Raw genomic sequence first — 23,929 nt, 5'->3', positions numbered from 1 at the left:
TTGGATTTGTCTCTACGTTAACATGGATTAATATATAAATGTCCGCTGAGATACGATATTCCGGTATGGCCACCACTAGCAATTTTTCCATTGTTTTGAAATGTTGACAACGTGATTCGGAATTTATTTTTGTTGACAAGCAACAAATTGGCACGCGGGCGTGATGTGAGAATCGTTCTTATTTTAATGCATTATATCATACTCAAAATTGCAACTGTTCTGTGATTGGAGCTAACGATGCAAATAGTGAAGTGAACTAACTTCAAAGTATCCCAAATATGGTCAATATCATGTTTCGTATTGTGTGATCTTCTTGTGTTGGTAGCTTTTTTATTTGTAGAAGATACACGCACTTTTCCCTAGGACCATTTTGTTTATGATCGTCATAATCACTGTTAAAATTAAAATCCCACAAAGTGAATTGTTTGTTGTGCTTTTGCTAACATAAATTCATTTCACCCATGCGTACGCTCCAGTGTGTTAATAAGTACATACAGATTTGAAATGCAAACAACTCACAAACCATTGTTGGAATAATGCATTTTTTTATCGTGTATATTCTAGGACGTAATTAACTTTGTTTGCATTTTACAGAATGGGATTCTTCGACTCAATTAATCGGTGACTGCGCTTGGTGTACAGTTGATTCTTCGTCGAAGAACGAAGAGAATTACGCTTCAGAATTCTTCTTTCATGATGGTACTCAATTATGCAAACTTGATAGATGAAGAATACAAACTGTTTTTTTTTTCTTATTTCAGATCAAAATCGTCTCATCTCGCCTGTTTTCTGTGAGCAGCACTCTCTGTGCATCCTCGACGAAAGCAGCTAAAGTTCTCAACAAGCTGATGAATGGCAGCAAATCAAAGAAGAAACGATACTACGACGAAACAAACGATCGTGGTCCGAAGCTAATGCCTGCCAAATCGCTTGCCAGCAGCAATCGCCAGGGCAAGGAATCAAATCGCCGCATAGCGGTGTTGAACAAGCTGTTTATGAAAAACATCACCGATCTCATGGCAACCGGATCGTTTGCCAGCGATCTCTACGGTTACGGCATACAGATCTCGCGCGTACGTGTTGCTCCCGATTTTCGCGAAGCAAGCATCTACTGGTTTTCAACCAATCTTAACAAGGACGTAAAAATCGACGGTATTCTAAAGCCGCTTTCTTCTCGATTGCGCCACGAACTTTCGCAGCTACGACTGATGGGCGAAGTGCCGCAGCTGACGTTCGTTCAGGATAAGCGACATTATGTGGAGGGTTTGTTGAACAGTTTGCTGAAGCAAGCGGATTACGGCGAGGACGGAACGGAAGAGTATGATCAGGAACACTTGCAAGGATGTGAAGAGCAGCGTTTGTGTGAGCCCGAGATGAAACACGATATACTGGGACTCGATCATGCACAAATCATGAATCGGATCCGGCAGTCCGTCGATAAAACCAACAAAGCGTGGAAAATACACCAAGAGACGCAAAAGAAGCGAGATGAAGCTGCTGTACTTCAAAAGATACACAAAAAACAGTAACAAATGATTTCTTTCGCTTAAATCGATGCACCAAACGGCTCTGTATGATATAGTAAAAGATAAACCAAATGCTGTTGTAATAAAGGTTTATTTTAAATATTACAATTTGTATACACCCATACCTGGAATATTGCTTCGTCCATCAGCTTGGGAACTGGATATTTCATTCATTAACTCTAGAATTTGGGTACATAAAACATACGAAAAGAAAGGAATCGTCTTTTTGGAACTATCTGAGATTGCATCCATTTACAATGCCACAGAAAAGGATAAGGATTTGTTGATACCTAGAAAGAGAAGACGGAAGGTCATCGTTAGACTTGTATATTACCAGCGTATTTTGCGTTTCATATGTTTAATGAACTCAGTAAATGTAATTGGAATCATGAATTTCATTCCCGAAAGATGGTTAGTACAAAATCATCATACGGAATTCATTAAATTACGTGTTGAATGTAATTTAAAATTACCTTTCATTTGTAGAATATCCAATCCACATAATTATACGCACTGTAAATGACGCGAATGCGTTGGATTTGTTGATCCCTAGAAAGAGAAAACGGAAGGACATCGTTAGACTTGCAGATTACCAACGTACGTAACATATACGCTACGCTATAACTTATATCAGTAAAACCTTATTTAAAATCACGAGACATTCATTCGAAAGATGGTAGAATACTCATCATTGTTTAGTGCAGATAGTTCAAACATCAAACAGTAAACTTACCTATATTCCCACATTAGATGTCGTCCTTATTGTGGTATCTGTGATTTAATCGACTGAAGATGCCGAAGGGCAGAGGAATAAGCCTGAAAATGAGTAATTATTTCTGTTATTAATTTGTTGCTAATCGGTCCAAATTTTTCGTTTCATATTTTTAATGAACTCAGTAAGTGTAATTGGAATCATGGATTTCATTCCCGAAAGATGGATAGAATAAAATCATCATTTGTTAATGCTAATAGTTCAAACATCAAACAGTAAACTTACCTATATTCCCACATTAGATGTCGTCCTTATGGTGATCTCTCTATCTCTCTTTTCTTGGCTTAACGACCTGTAAGGTCACGACGGCAGTTTCTGGTTTACTAGACACATAGCCGGATAGTCAGTCCTTGCTACGAGAGGGCGGTCTGGATGGAATTTGATTCCCGGCCATGTCGTATGAAACTGGGACAGTTTATCACATATACCACCGGGCCACCATCTTATGGTGATATCTGTGGTTTTATAGACTGAAGATTACGGAATGCAGGGATAAGTCTGAAAATGAATATTTTTTTCTGCTATTAATTTGTTGCTGTTCGGATCACATTTTTCAATTTTTATGTTTAATGAACTCAGTAAGTGTAATTGGAATCATGGATTTCATTCCCGAAAGATGGATAGAATAAAATCATCATACGAAATTCATTAAATTACGCGGTGAATATAATTGAAAATTACCTTTCATTTGTAGAATACCCAGTCCACATAATTTTACGCATTGTAAATGACGCGATTGTGTTGGATTTGTTGATACCTAGAAAGAGAAGACGGAGGACATCGTTAAAGTTGTATATTACCAGCGTATTTTGCGTTTCATATGTTTAGTGAACTCAGTAAATGTAATTGGAATCATGAATTTCATTCCCGAAAGATGGTTAGTACAAAATCATCATACGAAATTCGTTAAAATACGTGTTGAATGTAATTGAAACATTACCTTTGATTTGAAGAAAATAAAACCCGTTGTTGTCTTCCTTTAGAGACCATCCCCACTGAAAAAGCCGCAGAAAAGGATGAGTAGTCTTTAAATAACCTGAAATTTGATAAATAAAGAAAGGACAACCATCTCATAATAGGAGAGCGAAAACAATTTACAACTGTTCATAAAAATGAGCAAATATTTACCTTTCCCTGGAACAGATTGGAATGGGCCGATAGCGTCCTTGTGTGTGGAATGTTTACCGGACATATCGTTAGAGAAGTTTATCTAAATTATCACTGATAGAAAAGAAATACTACAAACTAGTACAAAAAATATAACTATTGTGAATGTGTAGCAAATGAATTGAACAATAGAAACGGAGTGGTAGTTTTCGAAATGAAAATTTATTCCTATGTCACGCGTTTTGTACACAATACCCAGTCCACATCATTACACGCACTGTAAATAATGATGCAAATGCGTTGGATTTGTTGATACCTAGAAAGAGAAAACGGAAGGACATCGTTAGACTTGTATATTATCAACGTGCGTAACATATACGCTACGCTAAAAATTATATCAGTAACACACAAATTGAAATCACGAGACATTCATTCGAAAGATGGTGTAAAACTCATCATTAATAAGTGCAGATAATTTAAGGAACAAATAATAAAACTTACCTATATCCCCATGATATAGTACAGCCGAAGCGAATGTGACGCAGTAATAAACTGAAATTGAAAAGACAAGCATATTATTAGTCAGTAGTTGCGTTCAAGAACCGCACGTGGTTGTTCGATTGTCCCGTCCATAACTATAACATATTTTGTTCATGATTCGCCAAACTCATTCAAAAGATGAATTCATCTTTGAGTGATAACGTTCATCATGTTTAACAAAGCTAAGCTGAATATAGTGAAGAATAAATCACGCACGGCGCCAACCCATTACCTTTTACTCGAAAAGACCGAAGCCCATGTCGTCGTCTTCGGATTCCGATTCTTCCTTCTTCTCCTCTGTAAAAATATGAGATAATTCAGGTTCGTTAAAACAGATCACTGTTTGATTTCGAGTCAAACTTACCCTTCTTCTCGGCAGCCGGGGCAGCACCACCACCACCACCAGCGGCAGCAGGAGCAGCAGCAGCTGCACCACCACCGGCCGGCATCGAAGACAGCTTCTCGCGCCCGGAAGCAATCAATTCCTCGATCGATTTGCCCTTCAGCTCGTTCACCACCTTCGTGACGCGGGTCGAATCGGCTTCAATACCGACCGAGCTGAGGATCTTCTCGATGTCAGAGTTGGATGGAGCGGCGTTGCCTCCCAGAACAGCCAGCAGGTATGCAGCTACGTAACGCATTTTTGCAAAACTATAACACAACAAAATGGTAATTGGTGAATTCTGCAGTCAGAACGGCTTAGCTCGAAAGAAATAATCTTAACTTCATTACTTACTTTTAAGTCAGATCGACACGAAACGTGAGCAGCAAATGAAATACACGTCCTATCGACTCAAGCAGTTTACAAAAAGAGGAAGCGTGAGGCCTGTCGGAAGTGCCAACTGACAGTAACTGTCAACCGACGACAATGCCATCTAGCGGAAAAGATTTGGACCTATTTCGGTGTGCTGAAATTTGCGAATTTTGTTTTAAAAACTATTTCTTGTATAATTATACTTGTAAAGCTTCATTGCTAATCCAAAAGATTTTTTCGCTATTAGTTTAGCAGGTATTTCATTAGTTTATGAGGCTTTTAGCAAAACGGTTTTAATTAAAAATATTTCCACAAACATGTCGACTAGCAGATATAGACGAATGTCGGCCAGATCTATATTTGTCATTCCAAATTTAGAATGCTTTGTTGCGATTTGTTGTTATTTACAAATGAAGCGAGTGGGCACGGCCCTGGTTATTTCGGGCCTTAGAATTTGACGATGTCTAAAGATGCAGTGCTGGCCATTCCGAACGTATGGAAGCCGGAGCGTAAGTTATACGTACCTTTTTGTGGTTTTCGAGGTGGCTAATCTTGAACGCGTTTGCAGTGTATAAAATACAGCTTGATGCTCCGACTCCAAAACCAATGCTATGTGAACGGGGCGACATTATGGGACCCACCCGGTATGGTAAAGAATACCATGGTACGATGAATCATAAGGAGTGCGAGCAGATGCTGCAAGACAAACCGGATGGGAGCTACCTGGTTCGACGAAGCCCTGGCGCAGATAACTACTACACGCTTAGTCTGCGTTTTGGACAGGCAACGAAGCATTTCAAGATATTTTACTCACCCGAAAAAGGACACTTTCTGCGGGAAAACTTCAAGAAGTTCGAAACGATCCAGGAGATGGTGGCAGACGGTTTGGTGGATTTCTACATGCGTTTGCATGCTGCCCCAATACTGAAGGAAATGATGAGTCAGACCAAGAAATGCTACGAACAGAGTCCCTATATGACGCTGCACCGGCGCAAGCTGCGCTCGCTGTGCAGTGAACTGTGCAAACCCACCAAACTACCGATGGTACAGGACAGTCTAGAGACGGCCGACACGGAAATAGCGGACGACCGAGATACCAGCGAGATGGGAGCGGATCATGTATTGAACGAAAAATCGGATCCATACGATAATGCGTATCCCGAGTACGAAAAGCAGCATGCGTTCAAGACTCACACGTTCAAGGGTTTAAATTGGTGCGAATTTTGTGCCAATTTCCTATGGGGCTTTACCTCGCAGGGAGTCAAATGTGATGGTACGTTTAAAGAGACAAACAATCAACCGTATCTGTTACGATAATGGCTTTTTTTTCCTCCCTCAGACTGCGGGTTCATGGCTCACTTTAAGTGTTCCGAGTTAGTACCAGCAAAATGCGTACCAGACCTGAAGCGATTGCGCGGAATATTTGGCGTTGATTTAACCACTCTGGTAACAGCGCACAAGTGTCGCATTCCGTTTATTGTCCAGAAGTGCGTAGAGGAGGTAGAAAATCACGGCATGCTGCAGGAAGGTATCTACCGGATATCGGGATTTGCCGATGAAATTGAGGCGCTCAAGATGGCACTGGACAAGGATGGCGAGAAGGCGGATGTGTCCGGGCAGGTGTACAGCAATATAAATGTGATTGCCGGTGTGCTGAAGCTTTACTTAAGGTTGCTACCCGTTCCTTTGATAACGTTTCAATCATTCCCTCTATTTATGGAATCTATGCGTAAGTCGTTGCTCCTTAGATAATGTTCGCTGTGTATGTTCATCACTGTAATGCTTTGCGTGTTTCATTCCAGGAGAAAAATCTATCGGCGAACAAGTGATAGCCTTGCGGAACGCCGTTAAAGCATTGCCGCCCGCTCATCTGCACTGTTTGAAGTACATTCTGGAACACCTGAACCGAATTGCTTCACATCACACGATCAACAAGATGAATGAACATAATTTAGCCACCGTGTTTGCGCCGACATTAATCGCCACACCCCAGCATATGACCGATCTGTCTCAGGAGATCGGTATGCTGGCTGCCCTTATCGGTCACTGTCATGCTATATTTTTGTAACGTAAGCGCTGTGCCTAGAAGGGTAGGAGTGGAGCCAAAAATAATCCCTTTTTTAAGACATAATAACGTACTAGTACGTGAAAAGATACAGAACGAATGTATTCCTGGAGCATCCAGGAGATAGCTGAACAGCATTTGTTTCCTTACTGTATTTCTATTTTCTATCTTAGTTTTACCCACAGCTAAACTCTTTATGGTTTCTATATGATTCCTTACAATAGGTTACATGATGGTATGTTTACCTAAAATGCTATAACGACAATCAGTTTTTTAAACAAGTACATATATGCAATTTTATTTCATGCTTATATATGCCTTTTTATTATACGTTTTCTGTTCAACAGACAAAATATTACTCGGTATTAAACTCATTTATTCGATAGAATATAAATTCAATATCCATGGCTTAGGGTTTAATAATTTTCTAGCGTATGAATGAAAATGTAATTTAAAAAAGAAATAAAATTAACATTGAAACAATTACCTCCATACCGGATAGCTATTAAAGGAATTCAGTAACTTCAATGCGCGTGCAGACTAGAAGACGATTGTTTCGTAAATACGCTAAATACAGAAATCGGTATTTCGGCCCTGTAATTGTGCTTTAAGTTTGTTATCCATTGATTCCACGTTAAAATAGATCGAAAAGAACCAGAGTTAAACGTATCTGTCTCACGGAGGGTAATATTGCTAGAAGTGGTGTAATTATATTGCCACATAAATTCAACACCAATCACGTCCGTTTAAGCAAACCTTCAATTTACCCCCAGTTTTACACCCACGGGAAAGTAAGGGTTATTGCTCGCCAGACATAATACTTTAAACTAAAACAACGCTCACACACAACATTGTGTCCTCGTTATTATAATTACAACTCAATTCAATACCCCAATGAAAATTGATAGAAAACCAATTTAAACATAAATCATTATAAACCACACAGCAGGGTAGAAACCAGAAATCGGCCAAATATCCATATCCACCCTCACGTTTGAATTGTTTTGCAAAATATTACCATTTTATCATACAATAGCAAAACCGTATTGGTGTCGCTAGATATTTGTAAAGCGTTCGTTACAATTATTCAAATTGTGTATTTTGCAAACGAGTTGAATTCAATGATTGCCAACGAATGTATTGATAGATTTTATTGGCAACTCCATACATTTCACTTTGTCCTCTGCTTCTCCAATCAGCTGAGCTTAAACCGGGGGCGTCAAGCTCGAAAAGAACTAACAACCTATTTTGTTTTCAAACTCCATACATTCCTGCATTTGAACTTGGAGATAGTTTGTTTGTTTTTATTGCCAGCTTCACTTTTCGTTTCTGCTGCCTTCCGTAACCCACGCCGGAAATGTTTCTTGTTAGCTGTAGTGGCAGCTGCTCTTGTTTCCGCAAATGGATCCGATCCACCCGGACACCAATGTGGGGGGTTGGAAGCTTTTGATGATGATGGCGGGATCGCTCATATGCCGCTTTTAACCTCGACCAAGGTTGCCCGGAACGCAAAATAATTCTGCCAGCTTACGTTGGAGAATAAGGAGAGCAGGCAATGGTATCTTCTAATATCTTCACACGACGTACCACCGTTATGGTACGGGTTCAGATCAGTAGTCAGCGTGCTCCACCCTCGAGTCTGCTAGATGCGGGGGTTGAAAAATCACTCCCCACCATTAACGATGAGAGATGTGGTCAACTTACCGCGGGGTAGTAGTAGCAGTAGTATTGGTGTCATTTAATTGTTTTCGGTTGTTGTTGATTTGCATGCGGACTACAGTAGGTGTGACGGAAAGAGAGATGCTTGGGGACGGTTCCTCGGAGAAGACACGACGACGAAACAAGCGATGAACCCCTTTTTTTGTCAGTGTAGGGGGCCGATTTTTATATATACCTCCACCTTGGGCTGGCTCTCGATCAGTCGGTTGACAATCGTTAATCGAACCGAACCAACGCAGAGCGCAAGCTTTTGGGGGCGAACCCTAAGTGGGAATTGTTTAGCCCGTTTAATTAAACAACTGTACAAGCTGATTCGAACGTGCGATCGCAAGAACAATCACCGTTGTAGACGATTATTGTGCAGCTTTAGTGTTCGAAGCAGAGGTCGTTCACAATGGTACGTTTTCGGAAAGGTGTGATAAGTGTTTTGCAATGCCGTAATATGTTGTGTAAATGCGTTAGCCAAGGACTTGTTGTGTAAAATCTACTTTATCCACGCATAAAGCACACGCGAGAACTAGAAATGATAAGAAAATAGTGAGTTTAATGGTGATCTTGAACTTGTGATAGGAGCACGTGTTTAAAGTGCAGAATGAAATAACTCCCTTTTCATAAAAGTACTTCTCCAGAGACTATTTCAAGGAGTGACAAACAATAAATACCGATCTTTCATCGATCGATCGAAAAACGCATATAATAAGTAGATTTTAAAAAAATGCGAAATATCGAAAAAGTTTACGCAGTGTCGCACGTGTTAAAGGTGCTCTATTCTTCATCATTCCACCATCCGGTGGTACAATTCCGGCTGCCATTGGCGTGTCCTGCCCGGATCCGGTTACTGCTGGCGTTGCTGGTGTTCGGAAACGTTTGGCTCACCGCCGTAGGTACGCAACGGACCGTCTATCGGGCCGGTGACGAAATTGTGACGATAACGCGCACAAAAGTCGACCCGTCCACGGCTACGTCCCCTGGCTACTCGTACTATACGTACACTGCCACCAATCCTCAGCCCGAAATCGTGTACTACACGAATGCGCAAGGGATCACGACCAGGCAGTATCAGACCACCCCCGGATCGGTGGGAGCCATAAATCGGCGCATTGCCTACGATGACGGAACTGCGACGGAAGGCATTGGAATTGTTTTATTCTTCCTCTTCTCTCTTCTCAATTTTGTAGGGTTTTTGAGCTGTAATAGTAAAGTTTTAATCATATCTAGAATCTTTTGCCGTTGAAATGGAACATGTAGATCTGGAACTGGTATGTTTCCAACTTTTTCGAACTTTTGCAAGATGAACTGGATTCTGTGTTCGATGAAGTTTTCACAAGCTCACAAATTTGCAAAGCTTTCAGACATGACATGGCAGAAAGTTTTGTAATGTTTTTTTTCGAAATTTGAATACAGACCCAAAAAGTGGGCAAGACTATTGAAATACATCACTTCAACTGGGGAAAGAATTCAGAAATGGTTATCACTTTCTCACTCGTACTCAAAAACTCTACATTTGCTTCCTTCCCCAAAACTGCTTTAGCAATCACTATTTCTTCATCTCCAGCACCATAACAACACTTGAGCGATCGTGTTCTCTTTTTGGTTTGGTTTGGTTAGCAAAACCCCCACTGGTTTGGAGATAATCCAAAAGGACACCAAGCTCCGATCGAATCTAGGACACGAGATCTCGCCGTGATCTTAAATGTAACTTTTCAAAACAAAGCATGTTGCGCAACTGACACCTTCTCCTTTACACGATCGCGATTTTCTAACAGCTGCTGAACAATAGAATGGCAAACGCACCTTTTGGCTTACTAAATCTTTATTAGTAATTTTGTAGTTGAACTCGTCGGAAATCGTTGTTAGGCGCAGGCAGTATAATACGGACAGCAGGTTTCTCACTCCTACGACCATTTAAGTTCACTTCGTTACCTAATGTTTACTGACACACCAAAAACGCACCACAAACTGCCAGGGAAAGTGATGGGACATTTTTTGTGAGGCGTACTTTTCATCTCAGTAGAAGTAGTACCAACCGCTGAAGTAGTACACGATCGTGATGCACCAGAAGCGATTGTATAATAGTGTGGTCCTCCTCTTTTCTTCCCTGCCAAACCGATCGTTCTGCCACACCTTATAGGGCAAGGATGTTTGCGCAGTCCGTGTGGTGTAGGTGCCATGTGTCAGGAGACGGCCGGTGGACGTCCGGTTTGTTCCTGCCCCGCCGGTTACAGTGGCAATCCGCTCGTCCAATGCCGACGGGCCGAATGTCTTGATCATTCGGAATGCCGTGGTGATCAGGCCTGCCGTAACGGGAACTGCGTCAATCCGTGTGCGGGCGTATGCGGAATCAATGCCAACTGTGAGGTAAGTAGCGCGTAAGTAGTAATGCGTACTACGACGGAGCAATGTACTGAGCTAGTGTGGCTTTGAATTCCTTTTGCTGTGTGGTCGAATCTTTTGCAGGTACGCAACCACGTGCCGGTGTGTAGCTGCCCCCGTGGCAGAACCGGTGATCCCTTCAGCAGCTGCCGTTTGCAGGACCCCGGTAAGTAGACATGGCGCTTCCCACGTCCCAAAACGCTTCTGTCCGGAAGTGGTTGTGCGAATAGAGCTCTTTCCAGGTACTGGGTGATACTATACGATCAGAACCCTCGGATCGTTTAGGTGCGTGATTGTTACGACTTCGACTGGTGCGATGATCTACATTAATCGACACGTTTCGCATCTACGCTTATGGTGGTTTTTGTTCTCTGGCATGCCACACCTACGCCGGGGCGCGTGTGTCCGGGTGTTTTCGCTGGTATGTACGCGCCATGTGTAGAACTGGCTTGCCTTGACTTTGAACTAGCGTATGGAACACAATGTTTGTTTGTGCTCGATTACCCGTACGCTTACAATGAACGCCACGGAAACAAAAATGTTTACCAGCCGGAGGCGGCTACGGAGCACTTAATCAACACAACGCACGGGATGGTAACGCTGGTATAAGTGTAGGTGGCAACGTGTGATGAAGCTATCTCGCCTCCGATAAAAGCGATGGAGCGATGAATGACTGATGAGAATTTCGCATTGGTGGGCCATCTAGGAAATGGTTGCTTCTATATTGACTTTACGAAGATTTGAAAAGAGCTTAAATTGTTGACCACTTTGGATGATGTCGATATTTTGTATATCTTTAAACTCCATCCCAAAAAAGAATAGAGGTTTGATTTTTTTCTTGGGAAGCTTTTATTGGTTCAATACATATGTCGAGAGCAAAACGATCGTTCATTTTTGGATGATCTGTTTGGTTTTTTTTTCGTAAAGATCTGTTTTAAAGTTGGCACTTCATATACGTGGGCGATCTACTCCCGGATATTCGTGCGATTTAACAATCGACCTATCAAATTGTACAACCTCCAGCACAATAGCATATTGTTGGGAAGAATATGAATATTTCTCGTACGCGTCCTACGCATCCAAGAAACCGCGCGTATGATTTGAAGATACTAAACAGTCGAGTTGAGGGAGCATTTTCATGTGAACACATCTGCAAACAATCTGGGTTTGAAGGTTTCTCGTGTCCAAATAAGGATTCGAACATGGACATTACGGTGGAACTGTAGCTACGGGTAAGCTGAATTATGTCGGTAATTATTCTTTTCCCGCGCATTGCTGCGAGTAATTATACCTTTGATGGTCAACCATGGGTGGCGCCATTCGTCTGATCGTGTCTTTGATTCAACAGAGAGAGCTGAACGACTCTTTTCGTTTTTGTTTTTAATGCTGCTTTTTTTTTTTAGAGGAACTATGCCGTCCAAGTCCCTGCGGATCAAACACCAAGTGTGACGTGATCAACGGTGTTCCGACCTGTTCCTGTTTGCCTGGATATATTGTAAGTACTTCGTAACGTTGTTTTTCTTGCAGCTTGTTAATCGCCCTTCGGTTCTATCTCCATTCCTAGGGCTCTCCACTGTCCGGCTGTCGGCACGAGTGTGAATCGGATGTAGAATGTAGCTCCAATCAGCACTGTAGCCAGTTCAAGTGCGTCAACGGATGTAATCAGTGTGGCAAAGGTGCAACCTGTGCCCGGGTGACGAACCATCGGGCAGTCTGCGAATGCCCGAAAGGGTATATTGGTAGCCCGTTCAGTGAGTGTCGGCCGGAATGTTTTGGCGATCGGGATTGTCCAGCTGGTCGACCGGCATGTATCTACGGTATTTGCAAAAATCCATGCGAAGGTGCGTGCGGTGTAAATGCCGACTGTAATCTGCGCGGTTTGACGCCGGTCTGCAGTTGTCCGCGTGATATGACTGGCGATCCGTTTATCAGCTGTCGTCCATTCACGAAGGAAGATCTGTGCAGTCCGAATCCGTGTGGTACGAATGCTGTCTGTACGCCCGGGTACGATCGAAGCAACCAGGAACGGCCTGTATGCACCTGTCCGGCCGGTTATACCGGGAATGCACTGACCAGCTGTGTTCGTGTAAGTGATTGGAGAGTGATCGATGAGAGTATTTGTATGCGGAAGAAGAAGACTAATTTGGTGATCTTTTCTTCGTAGGGTGAATGCCAAAATGATGGAGAATGTTCCGATCACAAGGCTTGCATTGCGTACCAGTGTGTGGATCCTTGCATTGGACAGTGTGGTGTTGGTATGTTGGACGTATTCTCGTAGTGGAACTCAAAGTATTTAACGATCGTTTACCCGTTACAGGTGCACAGTGTCAGGCGAAGCGCCATCTTGCCGTCTGTACCTGTCCAGCGGGAACACAGGGTGATGCGCTCGTATCGTGCCGTACCGCGCGTAACTATCCGGTTGCCCGTTATAACAAGAAGCGCAATGCAGTACCCTAACGTGCCAGTTGGTCAATCCGAGTACAACCCCCGTACTGTACATCTTAAACCATTAAAATGTTTCACGTTCAGTGCAAGAAGCCGGAAGCAGGACGCCTCAACTAGTCGTTGAAACGAACCGATCGCCAGCTCCAACCTTAACTTATTGAATTTTCACCTTTACGCTGCTTTCTTCACCTGTTAGCTTAACTGTTGTGAATAGTTTTAACTACCGATAGCGAACCGATAAGCGAACGATCACGGTAACAAATTTGTGAACATAACAGAAATGTGTGAAGTGTTTTGAAAATGTAATTCAAACAGAATGTACAGCGAAAGTACAATTTAAAATTTCTTCGAGTTTTTTTTGTTAAATTTCACACGCTTAAAATGAAATAAACTCCAATTTTTAAATAAAATTTCAAGTAAAATATAATAATTCATTTCGCTTGTACCGAATTGGTAATTCATGTACAATGAAAATAGAACAAACAATGGATTCCCATGATCTACCTATCACCGATACTGGGTACGATGAATTCCGAATTATTCACCACTCCAATATACGCATCCGTTAACATTGTCGCGATCGCTATCACTTTGCCGCAAACAATCACGTGTTTCATTTAGCAAATATCTCTGAATGTTGTGCGTAAAACTATCCGTTTGGATTTGAATATTTTAACAAACGGGAACACACTTTCAGCCTATATTCTATATTGCAGCAGGTCAACGAATTGTCTTCCCTCGCGTGGAAGGTAGTTTTTCGCCCCTCCCGAGGGCATTTCAGGGGTTCCAGGCTTACATCAATTAGTTAATCTGTTTCATTACGCACGCCACTTAACAATTGCCACTGATGAGCACGCACAGTTCCGTGAGAAAACGATTTACCTGCGGTTCAAGTGCATTAGGGATGTGGTAGGTTTAATATAGATTCACGATGCGTATACTGTAATCAGTAGACTGTTGCCACTTACAGCAACTAGACGGGTTCGGCAGAGATTTTCGTTACAAATCCTGGTTAAGTTGAACTGTGGAACTATGGTACGTTAGTGGTTGCTGCGAAGTGAGGATTGTGTGAAGGATCGTGCAAAGTTATATACTGTTTTAATATAAGTTTACTAATGGACTGAGCAAAAGTTTTTGCCCTTTGTTTATGATGGCAAATAGTGCTAAAGTATAGAAAAGAATAGTAATAGAAAAGCGGATTTGAACATACTTTTTCTACTGAAATCGTCATTGCATATTGGCTTCAATAATTTCCGTAATGCTATAGTGGCAGCATGTTTAACAAATCAGTTGAAAACCGTTCAGGTTGTTGTAATGTGCCAATTACTAATACTCGCAGTAAATCTGTTACTAAGTTGTATTACTTAACTTTTCAATTAAATCAATAAGTGCTTCGCGAATTCAATGCTATAATTATTAGAATATTGATAAGAAATCTCAACCGATATATAAACAGTCTTATTGATTCAATTTTTTTATCGGCTTCCAGTTCAAATTGGCAATCGTTTGTATCGCGCTGGCGGCAACTATTAGTCACAGCGACGGTGAGTAATTCCGTTTGCGATTGAAGAAGTTTTTTTTTCGCTCATGTCCGCAAACCTACTATTTCCGCAGCACAATGTCCCGACAATCCGTGCGGCATAGAGGCATCGTGCCGATTAAACACGGCCGGTATTCCGGTCTGTTCGTGCCCGTTCGGTTATTTGGGTGATCCCTTCAAAAAATGCATACGGCCGGAATGCGTGACCGACGGCGATTGTACCGAGTTCCAGGGATGCCGCAAGGGCAAATGTGTTGATCCGTGTGGTTGTAGCTGCGGTCTAAATGCGGCATGCACGGTAAGATCAGCATTGTGTTTGTTTTTGGTAATGTGATATCGATGTATTAATGCGAATGGTTTTCTTTTCTTTTGCTGCAAATAGACTAAACATCACATTCCGGTTTGTTACTGCCCGGAAGGTTTCACTGGCAGTCCCTTCGAGCGGTGTGATCCGTTGTAAAAATTCGTTTGAAAAATTAAACCCACGTACAAAAGAAATGGTTTCTAGTGTTGTTTTCTGTTCGTTTAGTTTCCATTTTTATACAATTTTTCGTTAAGCTTTGATTTGTTTCATCGCGGGTGCGATCGCGGCTCGGCTGTTCATTAAATATATGTATAATCAAGAAAATCATAAAGAAGCATTTTACAATTATCATAATAATAGTTATTATTATTACCGTTACACTTATTACGCTTATAGGTTGTTGGAAAGAACGTTGAGAAGTGTTGTTTCTTGGGTATTCTGGTTTGCGGCAGCTGGTTGTGGCTAATGGTGGGATACGTGGAGATGGGCAATGGGAGTTTTCAATTTGTTTGGCGCAAGACTCGAGGTACTTCTACTACTACGAGGAAAAAACAAAATGACCCACAGATAACCCACATCCGACAATAACTCGGGCCACACTTGTGGAATGGTGCGCTTTTGGTTCTATAGTTAGCTCGTGGCGCATAATGTGCCGATGCGCTCGATGAGAGCGCACAGGCTATGTAGCTTTTCTCCAGTCTCTTTCGTTCAATACTATCGAGGCCAATCAATATCATGTTTATCGCAACCGGTAGGCATCCTTCCATACCGAGTCGTTCACACCGTTGAGTGTGTTTTTAAAAATTTGGAACCGGTCCTAAAGCATTTGCTAGCTCTTTGCGTAGTACGCACACTTACGATAAAAGCACAAACTGCACTCGCTCGCACGCTTCCTTACTTGTACGAAAGTAATTGTTGAGGCGATAGCCGCAGTGATTATGTTACAGAAACGAAAAGAAACAAACACAAAATTGGCAAACGACCACACTACTTCTGCCGCATGATCACGATGAAGTGCCACAGCGCAAATAAGCCGAAAAAAAAACGCCTCCCAACCAGCGATCGGATTATTAGCAACATTTGTTTTTCTTTTTGTGAGTACCCTTTTTAAGCTGTACCGTATCGTTGTTCGTTTCCGATTGCTGTTGTTTCTGCGTTTGTTTCTTGTGCCTCAGCACCTGTTCGGTGATGGCGAGGAACATCTCCTCCACGTTGATGTTATCTTTGGCGGATGTTTCGAACAGCTTGATCTCCATCTGGTTGGCGAAACGTTCCGCATCCTCCGTGGTAACTACCTTGCGCGTTGGATCATCATTTTTGTTGCCAACTGAAATATGAAAAGAATATGGTAAATGCACTCCGTATCCTGTGCATGGAGTGTACTACCCCTTACCTAGTACTTTATTGACTATGTCACAGTTAGATTCGATCTCCTGCAGCCAACGTTTCACGTTTCCGAACGATTCACCATTGGTCACGTCGTACACCACGATAACGCCGTGTGTACCCCGATAGTAGCTGCAAGCGGTGCGTATGATAAGGCAAGAAAAGGGTTTGCATCAATTGTAACGCTCCAGTTAAAACGTTCCATAACCGCGCAATCTGCGATCGTTCACTTACGTATTGGTGATCGTTCTAAACCGTTCCTGTCCGGCCGTGTCCCAGATTTGCAGCTTTACCCGTTCGCCATTAATCACAACTGTGCGTATCTTGAAATCCACCCCAATGGTGGTGATATAGCTTCCGGAGAATGTATTGTCGGAGAACCGTATCAGCAGCGAAGATTTGCCGACGCCTAAAGCGAATGAAAAGATTTGCAGAACGAATTAGAAAATAAGCCATGAACAGGGCAACATGTTTGTTGTTCTAGAATTATGACAAGGACATGTAAACTGACTAACTGGACATATGACCGTTGAGCAACACGATCAGCCCTTAAAAATGTTTATGTGCTTTGCGCGATGATAACAAATTGTAACAATGTTTTATCACAATACGCAGCATTTTTTATCAGCTGAGATGGTAACGGAGGACTAGCTAAATTTGGCAACTAAATTGGATTAAGCATGAAAGAAGAAAACAAACAGAAGCATAGCAGCAGCAGGGCAGCATATAAATAAATAATACACCCAACAATTGCTGATAAGCATTGGCCCAAACTGTAGTTCGCATAAATACACTCACAAACACATGCATAATTCTCGACTCGGTTAGTCACCGCCCTGGCCAAGATGTGGACCACTTAGAACACGAGCTAATGTGTCTCTGATTGAAGACTTTGTATGAAACGCACGGGAAGAACTACGGTTTATGCACGTTCAGGCAAAAAAAAAACACCTCGCAGAAAGCTTTCTTTGTTTATGATGATCGAAGAAGACAATGCAAACTCTTTCTTGCTAAGAAGACTAGATCTGCTTGAGGGGGTGGTTAAGCGGCAACATCATCTGACAACATTCTCGCCTATCGAATCCCCTTTCCCTTTCCGCATACACTCTAAACGGTCACTACCCAGGTGCACTTACCGCTGTCGCCAATAATAAGCAATTTAAACAAATGATCATACTCGCGGGCCATTATCGGATCACTTCCTTAACTGCGCTTCTACAGAGACACGCACAACCTCGCACCCCCTATGTATGCTGGGAACGGTTCCTTTCCGGTTCCTTCTCTTGCCCTGTGCTCCGACAAACCACACACCAGCTAATCGGTGTTTTCTATCGATCAGCAACAACCGAACACAACAGAAAACATATCATCCGGGATGCGAGTTACTGCAGGTCGCGAATAGCGCACGCACAGATACACCGGATTGCGGCGAAACGAAAGGAAAACACAAGAAAAACGGATTTTACGAGCAGGGAACACAAAAAAACAGCGAGACAGCAATCACATCATAAGACAATTTTGTCACAATTATGATTCCTTGCCCTACACACACACACACACACGTACCGATTCACAATAGCGATTTACGCGTTGTGTCAAACCTTTTTCTCTGACAGCCGAGGTTGGTAAAAGCGGCTGGAAAAAGGTGTCCATTGTTGATATCGGCAAAACAACCATGAAATCGCCTTTTTATATGATTTTACCTATATTTTAGAAAAAAAAAATGGGCAAAAATAGATACTAAAAGCGTTTCAGCTCGATTATGTAAATAAAAACATTTTTTTAACGATGGATACCAACGGAATGTCCTGCCAAATGCAACCACTAGGCACGGTGTTGTTAACGCCAAGGTAAACATATGCACGATACTCTGTCAGTGCTTCACAAACAAAGTGGTGCTTGCTTCGTGCGGGAAGTGGCTTCAATCTGAGCATCTTCTAATTGTTGACCAAGACCATTAATCGCCGAATAATGAATGCCAAAATAGGCAAACAGCGTGCTCAACCGGACGATATGGTGGCCGCAGGTGGCTTGATGCCGGTAAGTAAAATCTGCTCATACATTAGTGCAAAGATTAGGCGCAAAATTCATTAGATAAAAGTGTAAAAGTGCGAGGGCGATAATGTGGCATTTGTTCTGTATCTTATTGCAGCTTATTCAGGCACTCATCAAGCCACCGGAATCGATTGATTCGTTGGGACGAAATCATCAAAAGCGGAGTAACCATCCATATTACAGGAAGCCGGGACGGGGTCACAATAATGATACGTGCGATTCGTGTAAAGAAGGTGGTGCGTTGCTTTGTTGCGATCGATGCCCTTCCTCCTTCCATCTCGGGTGCCACGATCCACCGCTTTCGGAAGAAGAAATACCGTACGGTACGTGGGTCTGCCATACCTGTAAATGCAAATCCGAGAGTATAGACGAAACCCTCGGCACAGGCGGAAAGCTACGCTTACGTGTTCGTAGCCTATCGCATAAAAGCTACAATTCGAGCAGCTCCGGCGGAAAGCATTCGCACGATAGTGACAATAATGATTCACTAGCAGGTTACAGTGAACCAACCACACCACTATCGGAAGCCATTGCACTTGGTTCGACTAGTTCGTTGGTCACGGAGTTGGAACAGGTTGAACCGCATGCGGATAGAAGCTGGGACGACTGTAAAATGAATACACCGTTCGACCAGCTAATACGTGCGGCTCGGTTACTGAATCCCAAACAGTTCGAGCTGCCATCGGATATGGAAATGTGCTTTCCGTTTCCGGGAACGGAAAAGTCGGATGGGCTCGGTAAACGGGCCAAAATGAAGAAAATGCACGAGCTGGATAGTCAGGGGCTGGTGCCACTGCCTGCAAAAACGTGTCACACCTGTGGACAGTCTTGTCGCAAAGCGCCACTGGTTGCTTGCGATTATTGTGAGCTGGTGTTCCATCAGGACTGTCTCGATCCACCACTTACGGCAATGCCCACAACGATGTGGATGTGTCCAAATCATGTGGAACAATTTGTTGTAAGTAGTGTTTGCTCTGCCGTCGTATTTTCAAAGGAATAATATTATTAAATTGCTTGCATTTGTCTATTATTAACATCGCAGGACGCAAAAATGGTCAACACTGTGTCGGCAACAGAACGCATACGATTGTGGAACCAATTTAACAACGATATCGATCACGAAACAGTGAAAACGGAGTTTCTACGCAAAGTGCACCGTAAAAATCCTCCCTTTCGTTTGAGACAAAAGATTCGGCCGCGAACCAAAATTATGGTACCACCGTCGATTGAGTATCACTATCGAAATCGTGCGCCGCTGCTACCTTCGCTTAGTACGTTCCTGCGTTCGCGTCAAGTGAACCCTTCCATGCACTTCATGCATGTACAACCGGTCCGTTATGATGACGAGACGCTGCTACAAATTGTCGAACGCGAGCTGCAAGCCTTCGTAGAGGCGGACGAGCGAATGGGCTACGAAAAGATGAGCACAGCCGAGGACGGAAGTGATGATGAGGATGCAGAAACGATAGATGAAAAGGGTGCAAATGCAGAAGCGACCGTTATAGAATGCAATGGCAAGACAGAAGAAACTAAGGCGGAAAGTAAGAGCATAGAAGCAAATGGAGTGCAGAGCGATGCTGACACTAATGAAGGTACCAATTCACTCGAATCGAACCTTAAAAAGGATGTTAGTGCACTGCATGTACGAGACATGAAACTCGGGTTCAAAGATAAAATTTGTGAGAGAAAAGAAAATGCACCAAAAAATCAAAATGATCTGGGTAAGGTTGCATATGCTTTAGCGTAATGAATGTACGTAGCTAGTAGTGTAAGCGTGGTTGTGTAGTTCTGTTCTGTTGGATTGCAATCGTACGTAACTACCTTTTCACGTATTTAGCAATTATTAAGTAACTGTCTTTTTTTCAAGTGATGCGCGAGTTGGACAATCTGGAACCTTCGCTGATACGGCTGTTGGCGGTACAACGAATGCAGCAGCTTATAGCGGATCATCCCGAGTGTTTGGTTAGCTCCACATCTAACGGTACAACGGCACAGAAAGAAGCAATAGAACAGATGTGTCAGAGCGATGATCTAAAAAAGATGCCACTGCCTAGCGAGCTGCTCACAAAGGAAGATATAGAGCGGATAGCGCGTGAATTCACTACCGCCAATGGTGGCAACAACACAAACATGAAAGATCACGATTTAGGAAAAGCACAAAATGGACCGGAAAGCGGAAAAACGAAAAAGCCACCGATCAAACAGGATGTATCCGATGCAACCGTTACTACCTCGTCCAAGAAGGATGCCCTGACCGAGTTAACGAGCCGCATAGTGAACCAAGCACAGCATCAGCAAATTCGTGTACGAGCCGCCCTGACCTGGGTCAACTTGGATCAGGAGGGATATTTTTCGTTTGAAAAAGTGGATGCATCCGACGCGATTTGTATGTCGTACCGCTCATTTACGATCGGTTCCGGGCCGGGCAACGATGTAACGCTGGCCAAGTATGGCGATTGTTGCTGCACATCCAGCCGACATGCGATCATATTTTACGATGAGGTATTACGCGCAACATCACTTTATCGTTTGATCACGTTAGTAAATGATGCTCTCCTTTTCCTGCGTTCTTTCTCTACTAGGTGACGCAAATGTTCGAGCTAATAAACTACTCCGAGTTTGGTACGGAAGTGAATGGGCATCTTTATGCCTGCGATTTTGGCGATCATTCAACAGGATGCTCGTACGAATCGCCAACTCAACATGGCACCGCATCGGTGTTGGATTTGCTAGCAGAGGGCAAAAAAGCAATAAATGACGGGCAGGAATTTAGTACAGGAACGCTAGGGTCCGGTACGAAATGTGATTCCCGAACTCAAGCAAAACAGGACGTGCAAAGTATACTCGAAAAGGTTCGCCAAACAAATGCACAATTAACGGCGAAAGAGTTTTATGCTTCCACATGGTAAGTTGAGATCGGCAGAACCATAATCGTTTGTTGCATCGTATAAATGTTTACCTTTTTTGTATAAACCAGCATGGCCGATCGTACACTACCGCTGTGCAAATGTTCATCGGAACGGCGAATACCGACGCGTGCGTGCGGATGGGAGGGCAGTGCCATACTGTACCACGGTGCATTGATACGCTTCGGTTGCCACGCGTTCGTATTCACAATCGTTGATTACGATGATGGACAGGATGAGTTTGAGGATTCTTACCGGGATAGTGATAGCGATTAAAGTTATAATCGCCGCATTATAATCGCTTTGAACTTTGAGATTGCTGAATAAAATTGAACGTAAATGCTCCAACCCTTTCGGCTGCTGTGTGGACGAAACCGAATTGTAGATGTAAGACTAAAATGTATTTAGTTGCTTCCCATGTTAGAAGGTCACTTGATAGGTGGGATTAACTAAAAACTGATGGATCACGGTGCATTACAGATTAACGGCACGCTTCAGGGTACCGTGCTTGAGCCAAGAACTGGGATGACATCCACGAATATCGCCTTCCAGATTTTGCGAGTACACATCAGTCGATAGTTCGGGTAGACCAATTTCCGAATCGGCTTTCGCTTTTTTCGTTGCTTCATCTACCTCCTTCTTAATCTCGTTGTCCATTGCCTGGAAACGCGTTGTGGAACGCGAATTATATAATTTAGTAAAGTGAGCAAATACGAACAGCGACGAGTTCACCAGGTACCTTCAGCTCATCTGCTGTCACTAAACCGGCAGCGAGAATTTTGTCCTTAAAGGAGGAGATGGGATCGCGCGTTTGACGCACCTCTTGAACCTCTTCACGCGTCCGGTAGCTCGTGCCCGGATCGGACATGGAGTGTCCCGAATAGCTAGATCAACCGACGATCAACACGAGAAGGGTGTTATGTTAAAGTGTCGTTTTCCTTTAAGATTCCTTTCTTACCGATAAGTGTACACCTCCATTACAACCGGGCCAACGTTAAGCACGTGATTAATGGCGAATTCGGTAGCGAGGCGCACCGCAATGACATCCATACCATCGACCCAAATTCCCGGCAGGACGTCTCCACGCTGATAATAATTAACGTTGCACGAACCACGCTCAGCACTGGTGCCCATTCCTAGTGGATAATGAAGTAACAGTCACGGTAAGTTTTACCAGTAGCAAAACATTGTTTTTTTTACGAAATCTTTCCTCACCGTAACCGTTGTTTTCGCACACAAAAATACACGGCAACTTCCACAGATGGGCCATATTGTAGGCTTCGAAAATCTGACCCTGATTAGCGGCACCGTCACCGTACAATGCCAGACACATGCCACCGTTTCCCTTGTACTTGCAGGCTAAGGCAACGCCGGCACCGAGTGGAACCTGTGCTCCAACAATTCCGTTGCCACCGTAAAAGTTTGGTGCGTACATGTGCATCGAGCCACCTTTGCCTCGGGCACAACCACCCTGCTTGCCGGTCAGCTCGGACAGAACGCCCAGGGGTGGTACACCCATCAGGTACGTCCAACCGTGCACACGATAGGCAGATATAATATTATCCTGGGGGCGCATTGCACCTTTCATACCGACGGCACACGCCTCCTGGCCAGAGTACAGATGGCAGAAGCCACGAACCAGCTTCTCCTTGTACAGATTACCGGCGGACGTTTCCAACCGTCGAATGGTTTGCATTTGCCGGTAATATTTTACTGCCTCATCCTTTGTCACCTTGCAGGACGTTGGTGGGCCTTCCTTAAGATTGTGTAGCTTGAAGGGCTGTTGAGAAAGAATTGTTTTCAATTAATCAAAAAAATCAAGAAGGATACAAAGCGTTTGATAGAGTAACAAAAAAAAAATACGGCACCAACTTTCTCAAGGTCAACAAATGCAATCCCGCACGGTGCACTTTAGTTCTTTACCTTTGTCTCGAACGTTGCCTCGGTTGCATAATTTTTCACCGACACGACCGTGCTTGGGGCCACCGCCGTCTGGAGGGAGAACAGATAGGAGATTGCAACTTCAGTTCAATAACTATTGATTGCATTACCCGCCCGCCATACTAGCCATACAACCGTGGTAAAGGGTTTTTACCTGTTGCCGAAGAATACGCGGCACTAGTGATCCCATTCCTGTTTTGATCATCTTCTTGTGTGATATTTTCTGTGAGCGATCGGATCGAAGCAACCGTTGCAACACTACTGCGCGGTACGTTGCCGCGGTGACGACTATAGAGCGTTTCTATCTGGCAGCACCGTACTGCAATGCAATCTGCACACATATGTGTATGCACACACTCGAACGCAGCGCGGTTTAGTTTAGGGTGAGCAAAAATAGTGTGCATTCGCGAAGTGCAATACATCACCGGGTTCTCGAGAGCCGTGTGCGTGTGCGTGTTTGTGTGTGTGTGCATAAATTGCATCCGATGCAACGGCT

The 23,929-nt window shown here is 43.3% G+C and overlaps 8 protein-coding genes across 18 annotated transcripts in view; 5 read left to right on the top strand and 3 right to left on the bottom strand.

Moving 5' to 3' along the window:
* Nucleotides 1–13,711, top strand: part of LOC125762387 (neurogenic locus notch homolog protein 1-like) — a 169,927-nt gene extending 156,216 nt beyond the window's left edge. The window contains exons 1-8 of one of the 3 annotated variants that reach the window (XM_049424416.1): nt 8,696–8,880; nt 9,268–9,613; nt 10,615–10,841; nt 10,941–11,022; nt 12,260–12,351; nt 12,421–12,942; nt 13,021–13,111; nt 13,174–13,711. In XM_049424416.1, the coding sequence (XP_049280373.1) occupies nt 8,878–8,880; nt 9,268–9,613; nt 10,615–10,841; nt 10,941–11,022; nt 12,260–12,351; nt 12,421–12,942; nt 13,021–13,111; nt 13,174–13,313 (1,503 nt within the window). In that variant the 5' untranslated portion in view covers nt 8,696–8,877 and the 3' untranslated portion in view covers nt 13,314–13,711. Of the gene's footprint in view, nt 1–8,695; nt 8,881–9,267; nt 9,614–10,614; nt 10,842–10,940; nt 11,023–12,259; nt 12,352–12,420; nt 12,943–13,020; nt 13,112–13,173 lie in introns of those variants that run through there. The other 2 variants (XM_049424418.1, XM_049424417.1) reach the window with 2 other exon arrangements.
* On the top strand, nt 48–1,662 carry LOC125762395 (putative ribosome-binding factor A, mitochondrial). 4 transcript variants are annotated; one of them, XM_049424427.1, is made up of 3 exons: nt 48–165; nt 595–699; nt 762–1,662. In XM_049424427.1, exons 2-3 carry the CDS (start codon nt 694–696, stop codon nt 1,527–1,529), a joined length of 774 nt encoding a protein of 257 aa, XP_049280384.1. In that variant the 5' UTR covers nt 48–165; nt 595–693; the 3' UTR covers nt 1,530–1,662. The 4 variants fall into 4 exon arrangements, with proteins under 4 accessions (XP_049280384.1, XP_049280385.1, XP_049280387.1 ...); XM_049424428.1 differs by lacking the exon at nt 48–165 and adding an exon at nt 172–281; XM_049424430.1 differs by lacking the exon at nt 48–165 and adding an exon at nt 186–317.
* Nucleotides 1,599–4,810, bottom strand: LOC125762399 (60S acidic ribosomal protein P2). 5 transcript variants are annotated; one of them, XR_007418220.1, is made up of 9 exons: nt 4,682–4,810; nt 4,310–4,596; nt 4,178–4,242; nt 3,907–3,957; nt 2,980–3,055; nt 2,524–2,796; nt 2,260–2,342; nt 2,000–2,075; nt 1,599–1,816 (listed from the first exon to the last, which is right to left on the bottom strand). XR_007418220.1 is itself a non-coding variant. In XM_049424435.1 (5 exons), the coding sequence occupies exons 2-5, from the start codon at nt 3,488–3,490 to the stop codon at nt 1,759–1,761; spliced, it is 294 nt and encodes a 97-aa protein (XP_049280392.1). In that variant the 5' UTR covers nt 3,491–3,721; nt 3,907–3,956; the 3' UTR covers nt 1,599–1,758. The 5 variants fall into 5 exon arrangements, 2 of the variants coding, with proteins under 2 accessions (XP_049280392.1, XP_049280391.1); XM_049424435.1 differs by lacking the exons at nt 2,000–2,075; nt 2,260–2,342; nt 2,524–2,796; ... (1 more) ...; nt 4,310–4,596; nt 4,682–4,810 and adding exons at nt 3,239–3,334; nt 3,427–3,721 and having other exon boundaries at nt 3,907–3,956; XR_007418221.1 differs by lacking the exons at nt 2,000–2,075; nt 2,260–2,342; nt 2,524–2,796; nt 2,980–3,055 and having other exon boundaries at nt 1,802–1,816.
* LOC125762389 (beta-chimaerin) lies at nt 5,085–7,753 on the top strand. The gene is made up of 4 exons (XM_049424421.1): nt 5,085–5,208; nt 5,268–5,972; nt 6,039–6,428; nt 6,502–7,753. Exons 1-4 carry the CDS (start codon nt 5,160–5,162, stop codon nt 6,765–6,767), a joined length of 1,410 nt encoding a protein of 469 aa, XP_049280378.1. The 5' UTR covers nt 5,085–5,159; the 3' UTR covers nt 6,768–7,753.
* Nucleotides 13,712–13,884: 173 nt separating the features above from the next.
* LOC125762398 (delta-like protein C) lies at nt 13,885–15,681 on the top strand. The gene is made up of 4 exons (XM_049424433.1): nt 13,885–14,336; nt 14,791–14,845; nt 14,916–15,139; nt 15,224–15,681. Exons 1-4 carry the CDS (start codon nt 14,334–14,336, stop codon nt 15,299–15,301), a joined length of 360 nt encoding a protein of 119 aa, XP_049280390.1. The 5' UTR covers nt 13,885–14,333; the 3' UTR covers nt 15,302–15,681.
* On the bottom strand, nt 15,343–18,101 carry LOC125762396 (ras-related protein Rab-35-like). The gene is made up of 4 exons (XM_049424431.1): nt 17,668–18,101; nt 16,766–16,940; nt 16,539–16,663; nt 15,343–16,472 (listed from the first exon to the last, which is right to left on the bottom strand). The coding sequence occupies exons 1-4, from the start codon at nt 17,717–17,719 to the stop codon at nt 16,216–16,218; spliced, it is 609 nt and encodes a 202-aa protein (XP_049280388.1). The 5' UTR covers nt 17,720–18,101; the 3' UTR covers nt 15,343–16,215.
* Nucleotides 18,102–18,323: 222 nt separating this feature from the next.
* LOC125762382 (PHD finger protein 12) lies at nt 18,324–21,840 on the top strand. 2 transcript variants are annotated; one of them, XM_049424408.1, is made up of 6 exons: nt 18,324–18,571; nt 18,684–19,544; nt 19,629–20,178; nt 20,454–21,088; nt 21,169–21,491; nt 21,564–21,840. In XM_049424408.1, the coding sequence occupies exons 1-6, from the start codon at nt 18,503–18,505 to the stop codon at nt 21,766–21,768; spliced, it is 2,643 nt and encodes an 880-aa protein (XP_049280365.1). In that variant the 5' UTR covers nt 18,324–18,502; the 3' UTR covers nt 21,769–21,840. The 2 variants fall into 2 exon arrangements, with proteins under 2 accessions (XP_049280365.1, XP_049280364.1); XM_049424407.1 differs by having other exon boundaries at nt 18,326–18,571; nt 19,629–20,307.
* Nucleotides 21,841–21,871: 31 nt separating this feature from the next.
* LOC125762392 (pyruvate dehydrogenase E1 component subunit alpha, mitochondrial-like) lies at nt 21,872–23,738 on the bottom strand. Its single transcript, XM_049424424.1, has 6 exons — nt 23,588–23,738; nt 23,416–23,484; nt 22,708–23,272; nt 22,451–22,628; nt 22,232–22,376; nt 21,872–22,152 (listed from the first exon to the last, which is right to left on the bottom strand). Exons 1-6 carry the CDS (start codon nt 23,636–23,638, stop codon nt 21,967–21,969), a joined length of 1,194 nt encoding a protein of 397 aa, XP_049280381.1. The 5' UTR covers nt 23,639–23,738; the 3' UTR covers nt 21,872–21,966.
* Between the last annotated feature and the right edge of the window lie 191 nt (nt 23,739–23,929).

The sequence above is a fragment of the Anopheles funestus genome, chromosome 2RL (assembly GCF_943734845.2).
Source record: "Anopheles funestus chromosome 2RL, idAnoFuneDA-416_04, whole genome shotgun sequence".
Classification (NCBI taxonomy): domain Eukaryota; kingdom Metazoa; phylum Arthropoda; class Insecta; order Diptera; family Culicidae; genus Anopheles; species Anopheles funestus.
Note: the sequence above shows the minus strand (reverse complement) of the source record. Positions and strands in the feature narration are given on the sequence as shown.